A 24,816-nucleotide genomic window follows, 5' to 3' on the forward strand; every position below is an offset into this window, starting at 1 on the left:
GCACAAGCCGGGAGAGGGACAGAGGCAAAGAGAGGATCTTAAGCAGGCTCCATGTTCAGCACGGAGCCCAACATGAGGCTTGATCCCCATGATCTGGGATCATGACCTGAGCCGAAATTAAGAGTTGGATCCCCAACCGGCTGAGCCACCCAGGTGCCCCCTGGTAAAATAAGTTCTATTTTTAAGGTAGTAGTAGTCTGCAAAGTATAAATAATAAAAACATGGTGCTTTATAGATTTTGGATTTTAAGGGATACCTATGCTAGCATTCAGAAAATGAGTACAAGGGCTGCCAATCACTGAATATTAGATCTGGCTGAAATCCTACATTATCACCTGACACAGACATGTTCATCTACAAACTATTCTATGAAACCTTTTAAATATAGCAACTCCTGATTCTCAAAATTGATCTACTTCAGAGTCTTACACAACTTAACTATTTTTCCTAAATCAATTTTAAAGGTGAATACTTCTCTTGTATTCTCTTTCAAGCATGCATATATATCTATATCTATATATCTATATATAGATATGTATATATATATATATAGTTGGCCCTTGAACCATGCAGGGGTTGGGCTGCTGATCCCCCCATGCAGTCAAAAAGTGTAACTTTTGAGTCTCCAAAAATTTAACTACTAATAGCCTACATTGACCAGAAATCTTACCAGTAATATAAATAGTTGATTAACACATATTTTATACATTAGATGAATTATACACTATAAAGCTAAAGAAAATAAAATGTTATTAAGCAAATCATAAGGAAGGGGCACCTACGTGGCTCAGTCAATTGAACATCCAACTCTCAATTTCACCTCAGGTCATGATCCCGAGATCATGGGATCAAGCCCTGTACTGGACTCTGCACTGAGCATGAAGCCTGCTTAAGAGTCTGTCTCTCTCTGTCTCTCTCTGTCTCTGTCTCTGTCTCTCTCTCTCTCTCTCCCACCCCCTCTATCCCTCTCCCCAGCTCATGCTCTAAAATAAAATAAAATAAAATAAAATAAAATAAAATAAAATAAAATAAAAATAATGAAGAGAAAATACATTTACAGTATTGCACTATATTTATTGGGAAAAAAAAATCTACATATAAGTAGACCCATGCAGTTTAAACCTGTGTTGTTCAAGAGTCAACTGTACTTATGTTAAACACAACTTTCACTATGGAAGGAGCCAAATTAAAATCCTGTAAAATCAAACAATGGTTCAATCAAGTTTACACTTCTTTTGTCTTTCTTACTATTTGTTATAAATCAATCTTCCCACATTTATGAAATGATCCAATACACTTGCTATCCCTTACTTGTCCACTTTCCAAGTGTAAGGATGAAGAGGTAACATGAGGAGAAAACAAAAATAAAGACATAACATCTCCTGATATGGTAAGAAAGAAAGTATAAAAGTAAAATGCTCCCTTCTCGTAGTGGCGGCTGGGTGCCTCACTCAGTGTATCTATTCATACACTGGGTTAGTCTCCAAAATGCTACCATTTGTACATAGCAGACTTGTTTAAGTGGAATGCTGCATGATTAATTTGACGTGGAACGTATAGCCACTATTGTACCTTTCATGGATATTTCAGGGACCCAATAAAAACGTAGGCTGGGAAGGAACTGGTGAGAGAACCAAGCATGGTACCAGAATGGCCAAATCATGGAATACAACAGAAGCTGTCTTAGAATGACCTATTTGTTGCAAGCTGAAAAAAAAGAAAATCGTGAGAATTTGAATTTTAAAAATTAAGATACTAATGAATCAGTACTGCTGAAATTGCTCTCTGGGTTACAGTTAACAGCTTTTCAGGCATGATTCTATAATCATTTCATAACAAATTTTTAGAGCTGTAAACAAAATGACTTACCCGCTGTGAGGAATTAAGATTGTCAGTGTGATTAGGAAAAAGCTCAAGTGTCAGGGATGGCTGTTTCAGGATCCCAGGCATAAGATCCATATTTGAATCACTATCTTGGTCCGAGATGTTACTTTCCAATGAATCAGCTATGAAGTAAAAAATAAAATCAATTATATCTACTTCTTTGGAGAAGTTTTTAAACTATTTACGCTAATAGGCTGACTTAAGTCACTTAAGAGAAGTCACTGCCTCTAGACAAAGGGTTGGTAAACTTCTTCTGTAAAGGGTCATAGTGCTGGCTATGTAGGTCTCAATTGCATATTCTTCTTTGTATTTTATTTAGAACACTTCAAAAATGTAAAAACTGTACTTAGTCTTCTGATTTTGGTCTGTGTGCCATAGTTTTCCAGTTCCTGTACTACGGGATAACCGAGGTAAGACTAGAAAATATTTTTGACTTTTCAGACGTAGAATATAAGCCATCTGTTATTCTCTGAATTATTCTGATTATACATTCGATCATGGAGCGTGGTACCAAGTAGCAGTGGGGCATTCCAAAGCTGCAGAGGACCTAGTCTCTGTGATTAAGAAGAGATCTGGTTGGAGACAAGCATATAGAGAGTTATAAAAAAAAAAAAAAGACAAGTCTCCAGAAACAGGAGGAGGCTGAGTTGGAGCAGGGGCACAGGTGCCACACGGGAGTTTCATGACACAAGTGAAGACCCAACTGTGGCAACTGAAGTGCAAAGACAAGGATCGAGCTGTGTCGGTGCAAACAGGCTGGACTAGAGACACCACCAGGGAGGGCCTCAACCCACATAGGACAGATGGAGTCTGGCATCTGAAATCAAGGTGGTAGGTCAAAGCCTGGACATGAAGGCAAACAGCTGCTAGGATACTGACCTAGACCATGGGAGGCCCCTCTTGTCAGGGATATAACTGGCCCCAAAATATAAGATGGGGTGCTAGTGGGGGAAGTCAGGGATCTAAGTACAAAGGTCAGGAGGCTGCCAGAGCAGGGCACAAGCACTCATTAGCCTGGAGATGAGACCATGAAAGTGTGATGTGTAGCAGCCCATCTTACAGATGGTCTCAATGAAGAAGGTGAAGTTTTCCATCTATTGCCTGGTCAGGCACAAAGAAGGGGGCTTAATTTGTAAGAAGCAAAGGTCCTAGGCAAGATAAGACTATGGATTCAGACTGAGAAGTCATGATCACTCCTGATCCTTAAGAAGAACAGGCTTAATTGCCACCTTTTCTAGGCTGTGGAGTTTCTCCCGCTTGGTGTCAGATCAGCCAAATGCTATCACGAGAGCCCTCCAACTGTAGGATTCTCTGGCCGTATAAGGCTGTTACATGGAAACAGGCAAGTAAGTGGGGGCTCATTCATAACGATGCCAGAGAAAGAAATGAATAAACTGGAAAACAAGCCTTCTATGTACTGATTAAAGAAAGACCAAAAAAAATGGGTTGCAGTTCGTTTAAGATTACTATGAGAGGGTCAGTCTGCCTGTCTTTAACTAGTGTCCTTAAGAAAGTTAAGAGGAGCTAACATCCTATACCTCTGCATAATCTAAAAGCTATCATGCATTAGAAGCTGAACAATGATGACTTCAGATGACTTAGATGACTTCAGAATCTCTCCCAATGCACAAACCAGTGAATACAAAAATAGATTTTAAAACACCAAACAAAAAATGTTCTTACTTAAGGATTCCACAGGAGAAGGAACTACAAAAGCTATTTCCGTAAGGGCATCGGCATAATACAGCACCTTCTTCTGTCCATTGAAAATGCTAGCCCCAATGTCTTCAGAAGAAATCACTTCATCTAGGAATGAGAAACACTACATTACTGCTCTAAACAGTGGAGAAAATCAGTTTTATCCTACTTCATGAAATTTTAAACGGTCAAATAAAGTGGTAATCAATAGAAGGCATGTTTCCAGCAAGAACCAATTAGTGTATAAGAACAAGACTATAAATATTCATTAAATGTCTTTACACTAACTTTAAATAATAAAACCTTAATTTCACAGTTTCTGAAAGTATTCTAAATTAGGCCACTTCTGATTAGCAGACATGAACTCATCTGTATGGAGCAGATTATGAAAACAGTCTCGTGGGAAGAACTAATAATCCAAAGGAAGAAGACCACCACAGACCTCTGAAAGGAGTTAGGGCAGGTGTCTGTGTCTTTTGCACTCTTGCTTTCAAGGCATTTCTGTCCCTGGTCTCTCTCTACTGCTCCTCAGCTCTGCTTCTGCTCTCCCTTCCCCAATCGTCAGTGACAGAATGTAAAATGTACAGGCAGTTAAGCCAACAAGAATGAATTAACAAAAGTAACATTCCTGAGAGCTAGTATAGTGCTCAATTAAAATGAACACAATGGGGGTGCCTGGTGGCTCAGTCAGTTAAGCATCCGAATCTTTTTCTTTTTTTTTTAATGTTTATTTATTTTTGAGAGAGAGAGAAACAGAGCGTGAGTGGGGGAGGGGCAGAGAGAGAGGGAGACACAGAATCCAAAGCAGGCCCCAGGCTCTGAGCTGTCAGCACAGAGCCTAACTCAGGGTTTGAATTCATGAGCCATGAGATCATGACCTGAGCTGAAGGTTGGATGCTTAACCAACTGAGCCATCCAGGCGCCCCGAAGTATTCAACTCTTGATTTTGACTCAGGTCATGATCTCACAGTTCATGGGATCAAGCCCCATGTCAGGCTCTGCGCTGACAGCATAGAGCTTGTTTGGGATTCTCTCTTTCTCTGCCCCTCCCAAAATAAATAAACATTAAAAAAAAAAAAAAATGAACACAATGTCCTACCTGTAATACATAAAAGACCACCAACAAAAAACTGGGAAGAGGAAATAAATGAACAAGTGGCTCTCAGGAAAGAAATAAAAATATGGAAAAATGCTAAAACTCAATCATCATTAAAAACAGAAAATTTCTCACCTAACAATATACAAACTACTGTTCAGTGACCTCTTATGAGGACTAGAATTAGGGGAAGCAAACTTTTCCTTCATATACCTCTGGTTTCTTTCTTTCTTTCTTTTTATAATAAGACTACAAACTTCTAGTGAAGGGGGAGAAATCAAGGATAACAAAACAAGAAAAAACACATGACCGTTATGGGTTTTTACCTTGTTCAGGTCCTTCACCGTCATCACAACTGTTAATAGACCAACTGGTGGAAACATGCCCAGTCCAACCGGGGTGTTTGCCCACATCTACCGACCAACCAAGGGAGAGCAAAAATTCTAGGAAATGTGGCTGAACATTTCTGGAAGATTCCACATTCTTTAAAATCTGAAATACATACCAATCATCAGCTATAATGAAGGAAACAAAAGAGCACATCAAAATAAACCTCCATAAAAATCAGTTAGCTTTGAAGTGTCTAACAAATCAAATCTAAGCTCAGAATAAACTTGGGAATTCATCACTATAGTTAAAAATGATGCTTCTAGTTAAGACAGATTTGCATTCAAATCCTGGCTGGGCCTTGGGAGAGTCCCTTAACCTCACTGTTTCAGTTTCTTCATCTATAAAGTAGGGATGCTAATGATGGCTGTGAAGATTGAGATAATGCGAGTAAAGCCCTTAGCTCCCTCTCCAGCTAAACAATTACTGAGCCAGACACGTTTACTCAAAGTAAATAAAAAGTGCTATGTCCCTGTCTTCACAGAGTTTACTGTCTGGTTCATGAGCTACATTACATAGGTATGTGATTATTTTATTACAAATCATGACAAACAATATAAAAAGTACAAATCTATTAAATAGCCCATGAAGATTAGGTATAATTAACAAACAAGCATGAAAACATCCTCCTCTTAGTCCTAAGAAGAGAATGAAGCCATTCCAGAAAAAAATAAGTGACCAGAAGGTTCTCCCCTCTTCGCTAAACACTAGTTTAATACCTTCTTACTGGCCTCAAGAAGAAAAGTAGTTTGTTCTACAACAGTGGTGCTCACAGGCGTGTTTTCACTCACCAGGGGGCAGCTGCAATGTCTAAAGACATTTTTGTTACCACAACTTGTGGGGTGCTACTGGTATTTATTGAGTAGAAGCCAAAGATGCTGCTAAATGTCTGATTTATAGGACAGCTCCCCTAACAAAGAATTATGTGGCCCAAAATAGCAATAGCGCTGCTGTTGAAAACCCTATGCTAAAGGAAGGAAAACAAGAAATCCTCTAGAAATTATAAATGAAAAGCCAGGCGGGGGCATGTATCAAAATCACTCAGGGAATATTTTTTTTTTAACATTTCATTAAACCTTTGGTTTAATAATATTTATAGAGGAGTCTGGGGGCTCAGTTGGTTAAGTGCCGGACTCTTGATTTCGGCTCAGGTCATGACCTCACAGTTTGGTTTGGGAGTTCGAGCCTCATATTGGGCTCTGCACGGACAGAGCCTGCTTAGGATTCTCTCTCTTCCTCCATCTCTGCCCCTCCCCACCCACGCTGTGTCTCTATCAAAACAAATAAATAAATGAACATTTAAGAAAATAATATTTATAGAGCATTTAACTTTAATTTTGTATTAAACATTATTCCTGTGTGAGCATAAATGACTAAAATTATTAATTCATTTATTTGATCTATCGTTCTTAATCTAAGATCATTCAACTCATAATTTAATACCTGTAATTGAATATTAAAAGTGTGAACATATGAACTATGTATATAAAACACAAATCATACAACAGAAAAGCAAAAAGCTTAAGAATCACATGACACTGAACATATCAACAGGTATCACTATTTATAGCACTCAAAATCAGCATATAGAGTTTTGAACCATCCTTTAATTCAGAGACAGGTGAGCTGACACGGATTCTATAGGAGCAGGGATACATAAATCTGTCACCTGCGGAATTTCTTAAACATAAGTTTCTTCTTAGAGCACTGTGGACCTCCTACATCAGCATCAGCAGAGGTGGGATCCTGGAATCACTATTTTTAAAAGCTCCCGAATGTGGTATATCAACGCTAATCTATGTCAAGACCATTCAGAGGCCCGATCAAGTCAAAATATGCATTGTTACATCTATTACTTGTCAATCCACTGGGCAAAAAATCGCCAGCCAGGTCATCTTCTCTTAAATATCCTCGATAGAAGTACACCTATTTAGTTCACCCATAGCCCTTCATATTCACAGAAGTGCCAGGAAACTGATTTGACAACTACTTCCTATTTTCTTCCAATTAAAATTTTTATTCAGAGGGGCGCCTGGGTGGCTCAGTCGGTTGAGCGTCCGACTTTGGCTCAGGTCATGATCTCACAGCTCGTGAGTTTGAGCCCCATGTGGGGCTCTGTGCTGACAGCTCGGAGCCTGGAGCCTGCTTCAGATTCTATGTCTCCCTCTCTCTCTACCCCTAACCCACTTGCATTCTGTCTCTGTCTCTCTCAAAAATAAACAAACATTAAAAAAAAATTTTTTTTAATTTTTATTCAGAAGTGAAACTTAAGTAAACAATTTCTGAAAAGTTAGTCAAGATGCAATACATGAGTCAAATCAACCTGCAGGCCACTGGCTGGCAGCTAGAAATTAATCTAAATCTACCCTGTGGCCAGGGAAGGCAGGGTTCAGACATTCTCTAGGAGGCCGCAGAGAATGTGCACTGTTCCAATCATTCTCAGCTCCTAGAAAGCTAAGGAAACTGAATTAGTTTAAGAGTTACCTCAACAGCAATGGTTTGTGTCTTCTTTTACAGAAAAGAGAAAAATGGCCCTATTATTCTCCTATGAACCATGCAGCAGACTTCTTCCAAACAAGTTCCTAACCCCTTCAATCTCATTCTGAGGTTCTTTCAAAAGTCTCACCTCTGCCTACCATAAGCCCACATTCTCCCAAGTTCCAAGTATACTGGACTCTGCAATTTTCTGAAGATGGAATTCTCTTTTACCTCCGGGGCCGTTATACATGCTACTACTTTGTTAGTAACAGCCTGCCTTTTTATCTACAGTCAACATAATCTCAAGTATCAGCTAAAATGTCTTTTCCTTCAGGACACGTTCTTAAAATGAGGTTAGGTTTTCCTGTTTATGGCTCCTACACCATGCTTCTAATTAGCACACTTCACTACGGTTATTTACTTAATCATCTGTCTTCCCCCTTAGACAGTAGTTCTGGGACGTCAGAAACCTTGTAGATCTTGCTTACTACTATAACCCTGGCACCTGACAGTGGACACTTAATAAATATTTATTGAATCAATACCTTAAATGAGAAGAACTTTCTCACAAATCAATCTCATTTTCTAGTAGCTCACTAATAATTTGAAATAGTGCTTCTAAATATAAATCAACATTTTGTGACTTTGGTAAATTTCTTAAGGTGTGTCCAATTTGATCAGCTAACAGTCTTATAAGGATTACAGTAAAATTCCAAAATCATGTAGTCCTAATGTCCTACACATCTAATGCTGTATTTGATAAATCTTCCTTTAGCTTCTTCCTAGTCAAAAGCTGGCAACTGCCAGCCTGTTCCATGTTTCAACTATTCATTTCCAATAGACACTTCAAATCCCTTGTCACTTACTCTCAGTTTTCCATTTTCCCACCTTATATTTTTCTTCATCCTTTTCCTAGTCTCTTTGATACATGCATCCAACATAAGTCTTTTATTTAACTTAGGTTTTACTTACATCTTCCGCTTTAATCTCTTACTTTATCTCGGGTGTTCTTTTCCCCACTGTACATTACCATGCCCCAACTGAAATTACGTGCTTGTGAAATTACCTCGCAGGTGAGCTCCTCAAGAGGAAAGACTGTTGTTACTCACTTCAATACCCTGGCATGGTGCATCACATAGAAGATGTTCAGCAAGTATTTGTTGCTGCTGTTCTACTCTTAAGCAACTGGGCCTAGCTTTAATTTGTTTGTGGCTAATCTTCTGTATTTCAGTTTCTTTTGTCCTATCAATCTGAATTCCTTAAGGGGGAGAAAGACATACTACGGCTCCTCTCCAATTACAATTTTTTAAGAGTCAAAGGACTCAGGACTCTGAGCAACACGATTTTCATTAATTCCATTTCTGAACTGGTTCACAACAAGTCTTTAAGCATCAATAGTAACCAATCTCCTACTATGGATAAGCACAAGGCAAGTAGTTATTTACAGCATAAAAAAATTACCCACAAATTCAGAAATCTTACCTCCTGGTTTGTTTTCTGACCTGGTTTCATATAGAAAATAAAAACTGTGTCAAAGGGACGACACGGCAAGAGATCCAGATACCCAATGTCATCAAAAAATCCAGGTATCGTGGAGTCAAGTGCAATAAGGTGAGGAGGTAGGCGACTATTTGCAGGTTCCTACCACCAAAGGAAGAAAGGAGAAAGGAAAAATTATTATCCCTTTTCACTATTCTAATTATAAAAGCAATACCTGCTCATAGCTGATAAACATTAAGTTAAAAAATTATTTAAAAATTTATAAAGTAGCAGGAATAAGTACAACCATAATCCTAAAAAAACTATTTAAAATTCTTTTGTACTTCTTTCCAATTCTTTCGTCTTTTTTTGTTAAAAACAACTGCAATCATACTATGTGTATAGTTTTCGATCCTATTTTCTCTGTAATATATCATGCTGTCTAGAAAAAATTTTTAATGCATTTTTTTTTCTCATTTTATTGCTGGTGGAAATGCAAAATGGTACAGCCACTGTGGAAGACCGTTTGGTGGTTTCTTGCAAAGCCAAACATAGTTTCACCACACAACACAGCAATGACACACGTTGGTATTTATCCAAATGAACTAAAAACTTATGTCTAGCAAACGTCTGTACACAAACATTTGTAGCAGCTTTATTTATAATTGTCAAAAATTAGAAGCAACCAAGATATCTTTCTGTAAGCGAATGGATAAACTATGATACATCCACACAAGGGAATATTACTTGGCAATAAAATGAAATGAGCCATCAAGTCATAAGAAGACATGGAGAAACCTTAAATGCATATTGCTAAGTGAAAGAAGCCAACCTGGAAAGGCTACCTACTGTATGGTTCTAACTATATGATGTTCTGGAAAAGGCAAAACTGTGGAGACAGTAAAGAAATCAGTGGTTGACAGGGGTTGGGGGAAGCAGGGAGGGGAGGATGGCGAGAGGCAGGGTATGGTGGATTCTTAGAGCATACTGTAATGGTGGATACACACTATAACATTTGTCAAAACCTGTGCAATTGTCCAACACAGAGTGAACTCTACTGTAAACTACGGACTTTAGTTAATAATGCACAGATACTGGTGCATCAGTTTCAACAAATATACCACACCAATGCCAAATGTTAATAATAGGGCGAAACTGGGGAGGAGAGGCACAGTTGGGGTATGTAGGAGCTCTCTGTCCTTTCTACTCAACTGTTCGGCAAACCTAAAACCGCTCTACTAAATAAAGTCTACTAACTTTTTAAATGAATTTTTTTGTTTTCCCCCCTAATCCCTTTTCTTCTTGGAGATCTTGACCTTGCCCAAGGTTTTGTCATCCACGGTTATTTTTCAGGAACGCATCCCCCAGAATGGCAAAGATTACTCCTTTCTACATTAGCAAGGACGGTGAGCCTGGTCTTCTTGTCTATACCACAACACTTCTAGCAAGGGCTGGGGCAACACCCTGTAACCAAGGACACTATTAATATTTCTGCAGTCAAACAGAAGCGTATACACACCACGTGAAATAATTAAAGACTACAAATAGCCATGTTGTCAATTCAGGCCAGATTTTGCTACTTAAATGGATTTGCTACAAACATACAAAAAAACCTTCTGGTTTTCACTGTTACTTTACTCTGAAATCTTCTATAAGGAACCGTGAACCTGTAGCATGTGGCAAAGCCTTCCAAATTTTCTTTTTTTAAAGCTATCTCATCAGTTTGTTCTTTTAGATGATCTTCTAACGCAGCAACATAACAAACACGCATTTTGCATCTCTTAGTAATTTTTTAAAGTTTTTCCCTGAAGATCTTGTACACCATTTGGGTAACTTTCATCCATATCACAACTGTAAATAGAGTACTTTTGTACTATAGTTTTAACTGGATATTATAGCAATAGTCGTTGATTTTTGTACTTTTCTGTGTGGTGATCTTAAACTCTATTTTAAACGGTTTATTGATTCCTTAGTGATTGTCTAATGGAAGTCATATTACCTGTAAACTGTCTTCTTTCCAATAGTTTTTACTTATTTCATTTAGTATTTCACTGACTTACTCGGTTTTGATATTGTTCTATAGCTACGTAAGATGTTGCTACAGGGGGAAACCTCCCTGTACATTTTTGGGGGCAACTTTCTGTTAACCTGTGACTATGGTAAAATAAAAAAATTTCTGGACTAAAAAATTCTCAGTATTCAATAGTTGTCAAAATAGATATCCTTTGCCTCTGATTTTAACAAAGGGTGCTTCTAATTTCTCATAGGCTGCCATTTACAGATCTACACTACTAGTCCTGGTTTAGTTTTTGTTCGTTTTTGAAAATCCTAATGAATACTGTCCTACTGAATATTGACTTGTTTTATTTATTGACCTAATAGGATCAAATTATTTTCTTAATAGCTTTACTGTACTAATATTTCCCAGTAATAACTAAGTCTCCTTGAGTCTGTAGGATAAACCTTACTTGGTTGTGGAAGGTAATCTGCTTGATACGCTGTTGAATTCAGTTTTACTAGCACTCTCCTTAATACTTCTACACATATATGCATAAGTGAGATTAGTTTACAGCTTTTTTGTATGTGTGTGCTGTCAAGTTTAAGTTATTAGAGTTATAGGCTAAGATTCATAAAACATACCAGGTAAGTTTCTTTTTCCTATGTCCTGACACAGATAAGAAAGCATGAGAATTATTTTCTTGACAGCTTAAGACATCAACTAGAATAGATAATATGAATGGAAAATTAGAATTTCAAGACAGTGCCATCAGGGTTCTTACCTCCTTTTAGTCCACAGAATGTAATAATTTTCTTCTAGTATATTCTTATTTACTGCTTCTACTCTGTTCAATTTTCTCCATTAGGAATATCACTAATCATTTGCAGGTTGTATCTTTGTTCCTTGCCTTCCATATTTGCCACTGTATTTCTCATTATTTTCCTCTCTCTTCTCTTTTCTTCTGCATTTTAAAAGTTTTTAATGTTCATACTCCCCATCACCAACTCACTTTTCTACAACACAGAATGTTTCCCATCTACGTGCTGAAATCCAAAATTAGCAATGTTGTCCCTGCTTTCCTAAAAAGTTACATGGCCTTCAACCAAGTAGCTGCTAGGGAGTGAGGGCAGGGGACAACTTGTGCAATAAGCAATCTCTTGCCTGGCAATCTTGAGCTGTGTTTTTCAAAACAAAGAGGCCTTAGTACTAACCCCAAATCCATCTCAGGCGAGCTATTTCACATTTTTGAGCCTGTTTCCATAGTTGCAAAGTAGGCACAGTACCACTTTCCTTGTAAAACCGTTTTAAGGATAATGGAATTAAGAATAATGGCAATATTGGGGCGCCTGGCTGGCTTAGTTGATAGAGTATATGACTCTTGACTCTTGATCTCAGGGCTGTGAATTCGAGCCTCGTGTTGGGTGTGACGCCTACTTTAAAAAAAAAAAAAGGAGAAGGAGAAGCAGGAGGAGAGGGAGGAGGAGGAGCGGGAGGAGGAGGAGCGGGAGGAGGAGGAGAGGGAGGAGGAGGAGAGGGAGGAGGAGGAGAAGGGGGAGGAGAAGAGGAAGAGGAAGAGGAAGAGGAAGAGGAAGAGGAAGAGGAAGAAGAAGAAGAAGAAGAGGAAGAGGAAGAAGAAGAAGAAGAAGAAGAAGAAGAAGAAGAAGAAGAAGAAGAAGAAGGGCAATACTTACCTTACAGGCTGGCTTTGGCTTTGTGCTAAGTACAACATGAAGCATCTTATACAACCACAATGAGACAGACACTTTTATCATCTCCATTTTATAGACGAGGAACTAAGACTTGGAAAAGCTGGGCAACTGCCCATGACCACACAGCTGGCAAGCAATCTAACCAGTCTGATCGCAGAACCTGTACAACTTAAGTTCCTGGCTCACAAATACTTGTTATTTTTTAAAAGTGGCGTGAAAGAGCAGAGTCCGTTCTAGCTCATACCTTTAGTAATAAACGTTGACAGGGGAAGATTTTTAACATCCTTTTCCTCATTACCTGTAGATTTCATTTATATATGTGACACGGGTCGCACATTACTCAGGAAATTTCAGAGCTGGATGTATTATCAAAGCAGCCCCCTCAGTCAGAACTCTGGAAGGATTCATGGGACACACATTCTGGGACTTGTATAGTAAAAACTACATACAGCACCACAGAATTTCATTTACTTACATGCAGAGTAACATTTATTTAATTCCTCCTATCCTCACTAAAATGTTTTAGCTATAATCGACTCAGTGTTAACCTATGAATATATTTACTCATAGAAGTTTAGGAAAATTACCTTCAATGCTTCTAAGGACAAAAATCCAAAGTGTGAAAGGAAGAGGCGTGCCGTTTGGAATTCCTGGGCAGGAGGTGGAGGCTTACAATCTGTAATGGGATCAGGGAAACTTCTCTTCTGCAATTCTTCCTCACTTTGCTGTTCAAGGTGCGTTTCGTAAGCAATCTGCTGAGCCATGCCATTCCTTAATTTTTCATGTCTCTCTTCTAACTGAAATAAACCAAGTATTTCACTTTTTTTTGGAGCTACCATAAAAGTAATCGGATTAATCTTAATTTAAAAGTGAAAACAAAGGTTTAAGCAACAAAGGCAATGAAATACTTTTCAGTGATCAACACTGAATTTTAATTCAATAGAGTACGCAACCAAGCAAACATGGTTTCAAAGTTGCAACAAATACCAAAAAAACTCCCCTATAGCCTCAGAAATCAGCTCCTCGCTGTAAATGAAATCATTCTGTTTCTGCTTCCCCTCAAACAGGCAAGAAAGGGGGCAGCGCTGTTGCTGTCACCCCCCTCTTCCAGATCCCTGTCCACCTTCATCCTGCAGTGGCGGCCCCCTCATGTTTTAAAGTCTTCGTCCATATGGATTACCCCACCCTCCTCTCAGAGATGCTCCCTGACACCCCTGCCTCCCTTCCCATCAATCTTAGTTTAAACTCCTCTCTGACGGGCAACGCTCCTTCCAACAACCTAGCTTGTATTTCTACCACCTCTTGTCAACCTTCACAACTTTGGCCATCCATAAGCACACCTTGTACCTCAGCCATGCTGTACTTCAAAGAGCTAGAATTCTGAAATTCCCTTCTCCAACCATAAGCCTCCTTCCTGCAGCTCTCCCACACCTTCACTCCCTGAGCTGTGCTTTTTCATCACTGTGAGCTTCAATCCCTTCTCCCGTTTTCCCAGGCCATTAGCATCCTGGCTTCATCTACCTCCCACCCAAGCCTAAATCCCAAACCAAACATCTTAATACCCTCTTCTAAACATATAAATGGCTGTCTTGTTTCTTACTCTTCCACGTTCTTACCTCTATCAATCTCCACACCACTCCAATTTTTTACTTATGCCTCCAGATCCCAAGGACTTCTGAGTAAAGTCAGCAGAGTGAGTTAAGTAATTTCACTACAGACGATGCTACTTAACCTGGGCTGGGCTGCCTGGCAATTTTAGGAGCCATCTTTTATTCCCTATATCACTGCCGAGAACTAAAATTAAAATGTATAGAAGCTCCTTCATTTTCCCTCCTTTTCACCTTTAAATGTCTCTGAACCTCCACCTGCTATCTCCTTCTCTCCCGTCTTGCCAGAAATACCGCTTTCCTAGACACAGTCACATTGAGACTCTTGACCCTACTGCCTCCAGGGCTTTACTCTATTACTTATAATGTTCCCAGCCCATCTTCCAGTGGTAGCAGACATAGGCCCTTCTCCACTGCTTCCTTCCTTTCCACCTCTAAGCATGTTCACATTCCTCCCATCCGTGAGTTTAAAAAAAAAAAAGAAAGAAAAAAGAAAAGTAAAAACTAGCCTTGCCTTGCCTTAGCTAGGCCATTTCCTCATGCTATCATCCACTCTGTATACTCTCCTTAACTACTAACAGTGTAGTTTATGTTCACTGTGTCTCAGTAACCATTCACCACCCAGACCTCTATACTCTGTCCCCAACTTTAACACTTCTTTGGACATGCTCTCAAAGGTCACCTGCACATTCATGCCAAAATCCAGGGGCCCCTGCTCAGGGCACCTTCTCCCTGAGCTCTCTGGCTGGTATAAGCAGCCTCCATTCCTGCCCTTCTGTTCTCTCATGCCCTGACAGACTTCTGTCCCCACTTCTTAAAATTCTTTTCCTTTGACCTAAGATACCAATTACTTAATATAATTGTCTAAATTAATCTAAAATCACATAAATTTTTTCCTGTCCTCCCAAACCTGCCCTTTTCCTACCGAATCCATATTTCTGTAAATAGCACTGATATCTCCTTTGTCACTAAGGTCTGGAATCTAAGTTCTTCAGCTCTTTTCCTTCCCTCATCAATCAAAGACTGCTTGGCTCTGCCTCCACGATACATTCCATCTGCTTCAACTTCTGCTATCAGCTAGCTAGTCCTTCTTCTCCCCCGCCTGGACTGTCAACAAAGTCTCTAAATTGGGTCTCCCTTCTCCAATAGCCTTCACTGCAGTCTGATCATGGCCCCATCCTGTGGACGCCTACCATGGGCCAGCCCAGACAGCCCGGTGACTCCTAAGAGAGTCCAGGTCCTTTCAATCGGCCACAAACTACACTTGTCTTACTACATGGTAACCTGGATGACAGAGATCTAGGTCATCTTAGGAATCATCTCCAATAACACCAAAAAAAGCAGTGTCTAGACCGTGGCGGTTGTTCAGGAATGTTTATAGTCATTCGCTTAACAACAGCTGACAATAGCTTACTTCTTCAGTGACAATTTCATGCAAATCTGGAATGCTCAGATCTGCTTTCACAAAAGGAATCTTATCCACCTCTTCAGGAAATGGTCGATGTTTGACGGTATATTTAAATCCAACATCATTTTTAGGAATTGGACGAGGTTCAGGTACAAAAAGCTGTTAAAATAAAACAGATAATGTTATGCGTATTACATTTGGTGCCATCTGTAATGACGTGTATTTCCCTGGTCTCTTAGATGCCTGTTTCGCTAGGACTACCTAACACTGGCACTCAGTGAGGATCTGCAAATACCACTGCTAACACTAACGGTAAATAGCTTGCATACCAGTGTACTCTTTCACTTTTATAAAAATGTTCATCAACTGAGATTTTCTGACTGACAAATGGGCTGTATACCTCTAACTGCCCCAGGCCTGACTCTCTCTTAATAAGTGGTAAACCAATGGATGAGACAGTTCAGGGATCAAGGCTCAAACTTCCCTCTGTCCCAAGAGTTCTCAAATCACCCCATATAACAAAGTGTAAGTTTACGTCCTCTGGGCCTCTCTAGACAGTGAGTTCAACTGAACACCAAATCTAGATCCTAATGGCTCCGAATCCCTCCAAATTGTAATACGTATTAAAATGTGTATTAGCTGTGCAGCTTCTGTTTTCACATCTGAAAAGTGGAAATCATCCATTATAAGGCTGTTGTAATGATGAAATAAAAATGTATACGGTACACATTAAAGCATCTATAAATTTTAGTTCCTTTCTTGATCTCCTCCTTCCTCCCGTCTTGAATGCTGACCCAGTGGCCTACAGTGCCGCTGCCAGAATGTGATCTGCATGATGCACCAAGCGAAAACAGAGGTGTGCTCCTCACAGGGTGACAACACATCTAAAAGCGACACCTAGGATGTTAAATGATTTGAGACCCGTGCTCCAATTTTGTGACTGTCTCTCTTAAACACCGGGGACACTTTATGAAGTGATGTTTTAAAGAATTTTTAGTAACATAAGTAAAAGCTTATGCTGTACTAAGTGAAAAGAACAGTATACAAAAATGACTCAAATTCTATTTAATGTTATCATGCACAGAAAGGAAAAAAAGATTGCAAGGAAATCTACTAAAATATTAAGAGTGACTACTTCTGGAAAGTGGGAGTACAGATGCTTTACAATTTCTTACTATCTGAATTTTCCAACTTTCTCCCATGAGCAAATTCTACTCACCGAATTACAAATGTTACAAATAAAATAAACTATGCCACCCCAAATAAGATTTAAATTACACAGCATATTTAAAAAAATTACAGAGCACATTACCAACTATACAGGAATAAGTCACATAAAAATAATTTGAAACTAAGTCCCATTATCTGAGAGATCAAGAGTCTGGCCAATTTTTTTTCATTTATGGCATGTACCTGAGTTTTGTTATATTTAACACTGCATAAAAAAAGGAGGCCACAGCTCAGAACAGTAGTTCTTAATCATAAATGGATGTGAGAATCACCTGGAAAGCTTTCTGAAAATACACCTGCTTTGAAGATGTCTTTAAAGAGTAATTCAGTGGATCTGGGAATTGCAGGCTCCTAAGATGATTCTGATATGAACCACTGACTGAGACCCTGGCTAGGATCGAAAATATTTATTTTACTAATGAATTTTGTTGGAATGTTATGTAACCTTTAAATCATAACACACACATGCGCACTCGCATGCACACACTCGCTCACTCCTAGTCACTTCCCTGTAACTTCTAACGGATACCTTCTGATTTGCTTTTGCTCCTCTGGGTAAAAGGCAAAGTTGTTGTGCCCAAGCAAGTCTTCCAGACATTCCCCGGACCAGCACAGTGACAGAGGGGAAAAAATCATCTAGAATAAAATATTGGTGTAAAAAGTTTTTATTTCAGATGACGACTACTTAAAATACACCTGTTATCAACCATAAAGCCTCTAATAATCAAAGCCCTAGCACAGTGTTTCCCAAACTCTCATCCTTTGTGTACCACCTCTGTGGTTTCTGCCATATCCTCAAACTATAAGTACTTATCTTACTTTCTATCGACCACTTTCTTTTTTAAACTTAAGCCTGTTTCAAAAGGAAATTGTGTGTCTTTACTCTAAATGAAAAACTGAATTTTGGTGTGCCAATAATGTAGTTTTGAACCACGTGTTTAACAATACATAAAATAATGTTCACCAACGTGTTGACTAACATTACCTCACATAAATCCATTTTTGGGAAACAAATACTAGCCAATACTCTTAACTTCCAGTATTGAGAACAACCTAAGTGCAGACAGATGGGTATTTGAAGTGCTGATGTTGCATTCACCCACACCTTATGCACTCGTGTCCGCCACAGGCAGGCACTGTCCCATCCCAGCAGAAGTTCAGGGGAAGGAAATGGGGGGTGGGGGGTGGGGAGAACTCAGGATGGACTTCCTGAGGGACCCAGGTCCTCCTTCTTATTCCCTCCTTTTGTCCTGATGTGGAGTTAAACTTTTTCAAACTTTGCTTTCTCACTTCTTCTGTTACACTGTTACAATAAACTATTAAAATGTCCTTGTAAATCTATAAAATCCCAATTGTTTGTATTTTTAGTAGACTTCCAATGCAGTGAAATGACTGGGAATGAGAGTACGTAGGAGAGTCCTAAAGAATCTCGAAGAGGGCTGACACTTACCCCTCAGGCCAGGAAACCCAGAGGGGACACTGGGATTTTAGACTCCTTAGCAGTTGGCTTGGGAGTAGGAGGCTGAAGGAATCATGAATAATAGGCACAAGCCAGGGAAGAAAGTCAAGCAAGCCCTACGTCTGGAATAGAGAAGAAAGAAGTGCATGCAGGAAAGAGCTGGAATCAGCACTTCTGGAACTGGGCAATGATTAAAGGCCCCATCTATTTGACATTAAAGTCACTGTATCTTACCACCACACAGTGGAAACTTGTGATGGTATTCACGAATCTCTGAATGATAGGGAAATGTCTCACTTTCATTTTATAGATTCATGAGATCCTACTCATATAGCCTCAACAGAATTTGCACGGGACCGTAAGAGTCTGTTCACCTCTGTAAAGGTAACAAGTCTTTACTGGCAAAATCCTATACTGTGCGATAAGGACAATATAAAGGGACAGAATGAGGCTCAGGAAATTTGGACACTAGTCCTAGTCATACCATGTACTTTTCAAATAACCTTGAATAAGTCACAGGCCCTCTCCGAGCCTCTGTTTCTTCACCTGTAGATCAGGGAATTGAACATGAGGTGATTCCCTGGATTCTCTATGCCCCAAAATTCTATAACCGTCACTTTCTCATAAGCATGAGAAGATGCTTCCTTTACATACTGGCTGATTCTGATTACCAACAGGAAAAAAATGTACTTTGGGGCACCTGGGTGGTCAGCTGGTTAAGCACCCGACTCTTGCTTTCGGCTCAGGTTACGATCTCACGGTTTGTGAGTTCGAGCCCTGCGTTAGGCTTTGTGCTGACAGTGCAGAGCCTGCTTGGGATTCTTTCTCTCTCCATCTCTGCCCCATCTCCTGCTGGCTCTCTCTCTCTCAAAATAAATAAATAAACTTAAAAAAATATATACGTACTTTGAGTAGCCTGGGTTGCAGTGGTAATCTACCTTGAGACAGCTTATAATTGAGAGAAAGTTGAGGAGGGAAACAGTGCATGTTGTATCAGTGGAAAATCATTAAAGGGTTTTCATGAGGGCACTGGTATGGCCAGATCCATATTTGAGGAAGAATACAATGGTGGCAGGAAGTAGGATGGAGGGAAGGGTAACACATTTTAGAACCGAAGGAGAGGGATGAGACCAGGTAGGAAGCAACTGCAATAATCTCAGTAAGAAATAATAAGACCCTACATTTGGATGTATTGGGAGGGAGGCAGAGAAAAAAAAAGATTCAAGAGTCACTGAGCAATTGGACACCAATTATGTAAGGGAGAAACAGGAAGGGGCAGGCCAAGAGGACTCCTCAAATTTCCAGTCTGTTTGGGTGGCACCATTAACTGAAAAAGAACAATGTGGAGTGGGGACCAGGAGAGGAGAAGGGCAGGATCCAAAGTTCAAGAAGAATAACAGTAATTTTTATACATGGTAAACAAGAGAAAATACCCCATTAAAACAAACTTTTTGTAGAACTACTTTAGTTCTAGTATTTCAGATACATAAAAGAGCCTCTAAAAGATTCTATTTACTATGTATATTCTATTTTCTGACCCTCTATTTTTCAGTCACTGTAGCTAGAAGACCCTCTGACAAATGCGAAGTTGCTGTGAATCTGCAGTTGTTCCTGTAGCTACAGGTCCCTGACCCTGGAAGCAGCCTGCTAGCAGGGAGCTAAAACACGGTGATTTCGCAGTGGAGAAGACCCAAAGTGCTGGAACTTACTCTGTTCATTTCCAAGAGGTTGCTCCAGCATTGCCAGGATGACACTATTATCCAAGACAAAGTACCGGAAACTATGTTTATTTATGGTTGGCAGCCTGGAGTACTTGATCAAAGTGGTCTCATTCACCAGACTACAAGGAGAAGCGGGACCACTGGGTGAAGGAAATGCGCCGAGCAACTGCATAATACTATGGAGAATGCAAAAGATAACAGTTAATCCCCAAAGCAAAATCTTAAGTTTACCTCATGCATCAATGTGCCCTTCTGCTCTTTTAAGTGACCACAGCCACACTTCCTCTTTGCAAGTCAGATTTACTCCCTGGGGCGGATGGCTTGGTGTGCTGTCCTGCCTCCCAAGACTGAAAGATCCATTCCCCCCCAATGCAGACGTGGTGGCCACAGCTTGCAGGTGAGAGTCCCTCTCCAGGACTTGCTCTCAGCCAACAAGAACCAGCTCACCCAGAATCACAGCTTCGTCCTGGGACAGCCCACAGCCAGCGAAAGGGCAAGGGCAGTGTGGGCGTCCAAAGCCCCAGCCCCTGGGCCCTAACCGGAGAGAACTCTGAAGGGCTAACCCAGCCCCAGAGCTCTTTGCTGCACCTGCATGCATTCGTCCTTGCCTCTGCTCAGTCCTGCTTCCTTCACCCCCTCTAGGGACTGATCCTAAAAGCATTTTCCAGTAAGATTCTTGCAAGGAAATTTCTCTCAGAGCTTCCTACCCAGGGAACCTGACAACCATACTTCCAAATCATGGAGCTCCTAAAGATATATTTAAAAAATGTTCTGTGTTCCAGGTTTCAGGGTTATGCTAGCCAAAGCATTCTAGACCTAGAAAAGGACCCAAAGACCCACCAAACCTCCACTTTTCAGATGAGGAAATTCAGGCTCAGACATGACACGTGATCTTTAAGTAACCAGAAACCAGGGCCTGCTGCCTTCTCACTGTGCGGTCCTGAGTAGACATTATCCTCGTTTTACAGATAAGACTGGAGGCACTAATAGTACATCTCAAAGAACTACTGTAATTATTAAATTCGAATGTATAAGAAAAAAATGCCTCATAAATTAGAATTCAACTTAACAAGCCTTAACATTCAGAAATGTTTATGTCCATAGAGATTTCTGCATACATTCAATTAATAACCTCTATATGGCACTCACCACGAGGCACTGGTCTACATACATTCTTTACACACATTCTTTTATTGAGCTATCAAAACAACAGATAAGTACAGATAAGTACATTATTCCCATTTTAAAATGAAACAATTGAAGCACAGAGAGAAAGTCTCTTTTAATGAAAACATAAAAATTTTACCTTGTGGTCCTAATATCACCTGACCCTTCATATACACTTCATTTGGAAAACGAATACTCCCCAACACCATTTTTGTCATCTCGATCCTTGAGTAGTGGCCTCTCCCTTTCCCTTTCATTCTAGTACCGAAACCCAAATATCTCTGATAATGGAAGGCAACATTGCTCAGCAGATGTTTTCCATCCATTTTCTCTTCTCTTAGGAGAACTGTCCAAAAATTTCAAAGACCAGGAGAATCTGATGGTGAGTTCAAGCCTTTAAGGAATTGTCGAAAACGGGTGAAATACCAGCAGACTAGAAACAGGAAAACTTGACTTTGTTTTTCTAAAATGGGGCAGAGACAGATGTCGCAAAATATATGGACCACGGGAGTTTGTGGTGTTCCATGCAAGATTCACAGACAGTTATCAAATGGGCTGCTGGCAAGGAACAGGTTACTAAGATCAAATCATACCAGCCTAACCACATTTTCTCTTCTTGACAGTGACCAGACTGGAAAGGGGGAGAACTATGTCTGAAATCAAGACATGCAAGTATTTGACAGTGTATCAGGATAAACTTATAGACATTAAAAAACCCCGGTCAACCTGAATGAAAATCTCTGATAATGTGCTTTGTGAGTCTCTTTTCAATGTTTTCATCAGTGTCTTTGACTAGGACACACAGAACACGCTCATTGACCAAAAGTTGAGCTGCAGAGTTAATATGTCAGAGGAAAAGTTGGGATCCAACTAATGAGGTAAATCTTACGTGAAGAGATCTCAGGTTTAAATGTAAAGTTCTGTAGATACAAATACCCCCAAACAAGGAAGTACAGGATGAGAAAAGCAGACAAAAAATAAACGTGTGAAAGACTCCAGTTTTAGTTGACTTGACGCAAACTATCAAGTTCTCAAAAACCCAATGCGGTCGCCAAGTACATTTTAATGAAAATACAATATCCTAGAGAGTGTAAAGATCATCCACCCTCACGTAGAATATTTTACTCAGCAAACCACCTTTAAGAGGTACTTAGTCAAACCCAAACCCACACCATTGAGAGAAGAATGACCAGGACGATAAAGGTACTTGAATCTCTGTCATATGACAAACAGCTTAAGGTACTGGCAGAAACAAATCACCATCTTCATAAGCATTACCTTCAGATGTCATTACTGCCTGGAAAGAGGATTCCACTATCAAAAGTTTGAATTAGAACGAATGGGTGGAAGCTAAAGTGGGAGAGTTCAGCTCAGTGTAAACATCGAGTTTTTAAAAATAAAAATGAAATGGGAGCCTTAGGGGTTAGACTATCACCAAATTAGAGGCCGAATAACCTGGAAGGCCTTACGAGTTGCTTAAGCAGGGGGGCTGCCAAAACGACTTGCAAGAGTCCTAATTCTGAATTTGTATAGTACACTAAGGAGAAAACACCCAACTAGCCAGTCTACACTTCATAACTGCCTACTATTCTGAGCACTGTGAGAAGTGTTAAAGAAGGAAATGTGGACTCTACCCAAGTTGGGGAGACGACACTAGCATGTATCAAATATAACCAGATACGATCATGACAGTATAGAATTCTGTGCTGTGCAATCGGGTCTGACTGAGCACAAAAGCACAGAAAAGAGTCATCATTCAGAAGCAGAATAACCAAAGAAGGTGCCATGGAGGTAGCTACATTTGATATGAGCACTGAGCAGTGAAGGATGTGACCGAGGGGAAAAGACAGAAGTCCTGAAACCCAGGGAATACACAGAGACAGGTAAGAACATGCCCGGTTCACAGCCACAAATGGCCTGCCAGGTTCTATTATGGCAGAAAGGATGTGCTGAGAAAGATCAGTGTGAGTGGGGACAGGATAAGGAGGGCCTTGACAATCAGACAAGGAGTTCAGACAACATGGCAGGAAACAGATCTATTCAGGTTTCCACCACTCGAGCAGCAAAAAAAAAAGTGCCCAAGGATGAGTTCAAAAATGGAATGCAAGATGAACAGAAAGGGTGAGATTAAAAACATAGAAATTAGGCAAGAAGTGAGAAGAGTCTAGACTAGGATGCTGAGGTTAGAGGGGACAGAAGAAATACTTCCAAAAATAAAGTCCACTGGACTCAGTCCCTGGCTTCACATGGGGAGTGACAGATAAAGCAGAGATAAATCAGGAAAAAAGCTAAAGGTCTGCGTTTGTATAGCCGAAAACCAGCAGTGATACTGACATAAAGCAGTAATTTTGAGGGAACGAAGAGCTCTGGTTTGGGACAGGTTTCATGATGACAGTACTCTTCAGGGCACTCTTCAAGACTGGTAACTGGAAATACCATTTGTGGAGTTGCCAGCAGTGACAGGACAGCTGCAGATAAAACAGATGAGTCACCTAGATAACCGCTGGCTAGGCTGCCCAGAAGCATCCCAGGTTCACTCCTCATTCTGAGTACATATCCAATGCTCGCTCTCCGGCATACTCTCCTAGGAATGCCCTACCCAGGCTAGGATTGCAGCAAACTGACTTTTGTATGATACAGAGTTCCCAGTAAGAAATGCTCTCCCCTTTTCTTTCTCTCCATATCCTTCCTACTCTTTCAGGCACACATCAACGCTCTGTTCTTTCATAAAGCTTTTCAGTCTAGCCCACCTCTCATATGGTCTTCCCTCTGAACTTTTATTATTTCTAGTACTCAACCGTCTGTGTAAGTACATGCTTAAACAGCTGCATGCCCATTTTTGTGATTTTCTAGCTAAGAGCCAAACCTCCAGAGGTGCACTGGAAGCCCAGTTAGTGCAGTGAGGAGGACTAAAATAAAGCATGCGTGCTTCTAAAAATGTACTAAATGACCAACGCCCGTGAAGAAGAGAAATAAATCCAACTTGACTGTGCCTGCCCCAAGTTATGAACAGATCACCAAAAAGATTCTGGAATCTTGGTAAGGGCTGATCTACGTACAAATCTGCAAGGAGTCTTCCACCAATGGGTCGAAGCTAAAGCGGGAGAGATTTCGGCTCAATGTAAACATCAAGTTTTTAAAAATAAAAATGAAACTTTTATTAGACTATCACAAAAGTAGAGGCTAACGAAGGCCTACCGCTTTATTAAGAAGACCAAGATGAGCCAACCCAGACTGACTGGACATCCTCCTTCCCTCTATTATGTTTTCTGGGTCTTCATCCACACTTACCTTTTCATAGGCTCCATCTTTCCATCTGTATGTGATTCCGATCTTCCCCACTTAACTCTTCCCTTCAGTCCATAATGTGCCTAAACTGCCTTCCGTCCCTTCTTCCACCGTCCTCGCTTACCAGCCAAATGTAAACTCTCTCAGCTCTTTCTGCTATTTCTCTAAGGTTCCGACCTGTCTCTATCCCTTCACAACCAAACTGA

At 40.1% G+C, this 24,816-nt stretch overlaps 1 protein-coding gene across 6 annotated transcripts in view; it reads right to left on the minus strand.

The window, feature by feature from the left end:
* Positions 1–24,816, minus strand: part of RALGAPB (Ral GTPase activating protein non-catalytic subunit beta) — an 87,828-nt gene that overhangs the window by 10,720 nt on the left and 52,292 nt on the right. For all 6 annotated transcript variants that reach the window (XM_027070080.2, XM_027070079.2, XM_053199973.1 and 3 more), the window contains 8 exons: positions 20,144–20,331; positions 17,505–17,611; positions 15,752–15,904; positions 13,318–13,527; positions 9,026–9,184; positions 5,005–5,170; positions 3,568–3,690; positions 1,870–2,006 (listed from right to left, as the gene is read on the minus strand). In XM_027070080.2, the coding sequence (XP_026925881.1) occupies positions 1,870–2,006; positions 3,568–3,690; positions 5,005–5,170; positions 9,026–9,184; positions 13,318–13,527; positions 15,752–15,904; positions 17,505–17,611; positions 20,144–20,331 (1,243 nt within the window). The remainder of the gene's footprint in view (positions 1–1,869; positions 2,007–3,567; positions 3,691–5,004; positions 5,171–9,025; positions 9,185–13,317; positions 13,528–15,751; positions 15,905–17,504; positions 17,612–20,143; positions 20,332–24,816) is intronic.

This window comes from Acinonyx jubatus, chromosome A3 (genome assembly GCF_027475565.1).
Source record: "Acinonyx jubatus isolate Ajub_Pintada_27869175 chromosome A3, VMU_Ajub_asm_v1.0, whole genome shotgun sequence".
Lineage (NCBI taxonomy): Eukaryota > Metazoa > Chordata > Mammalia > Carnivora > Felidae > Acinonyx > Acinonyx jubatus.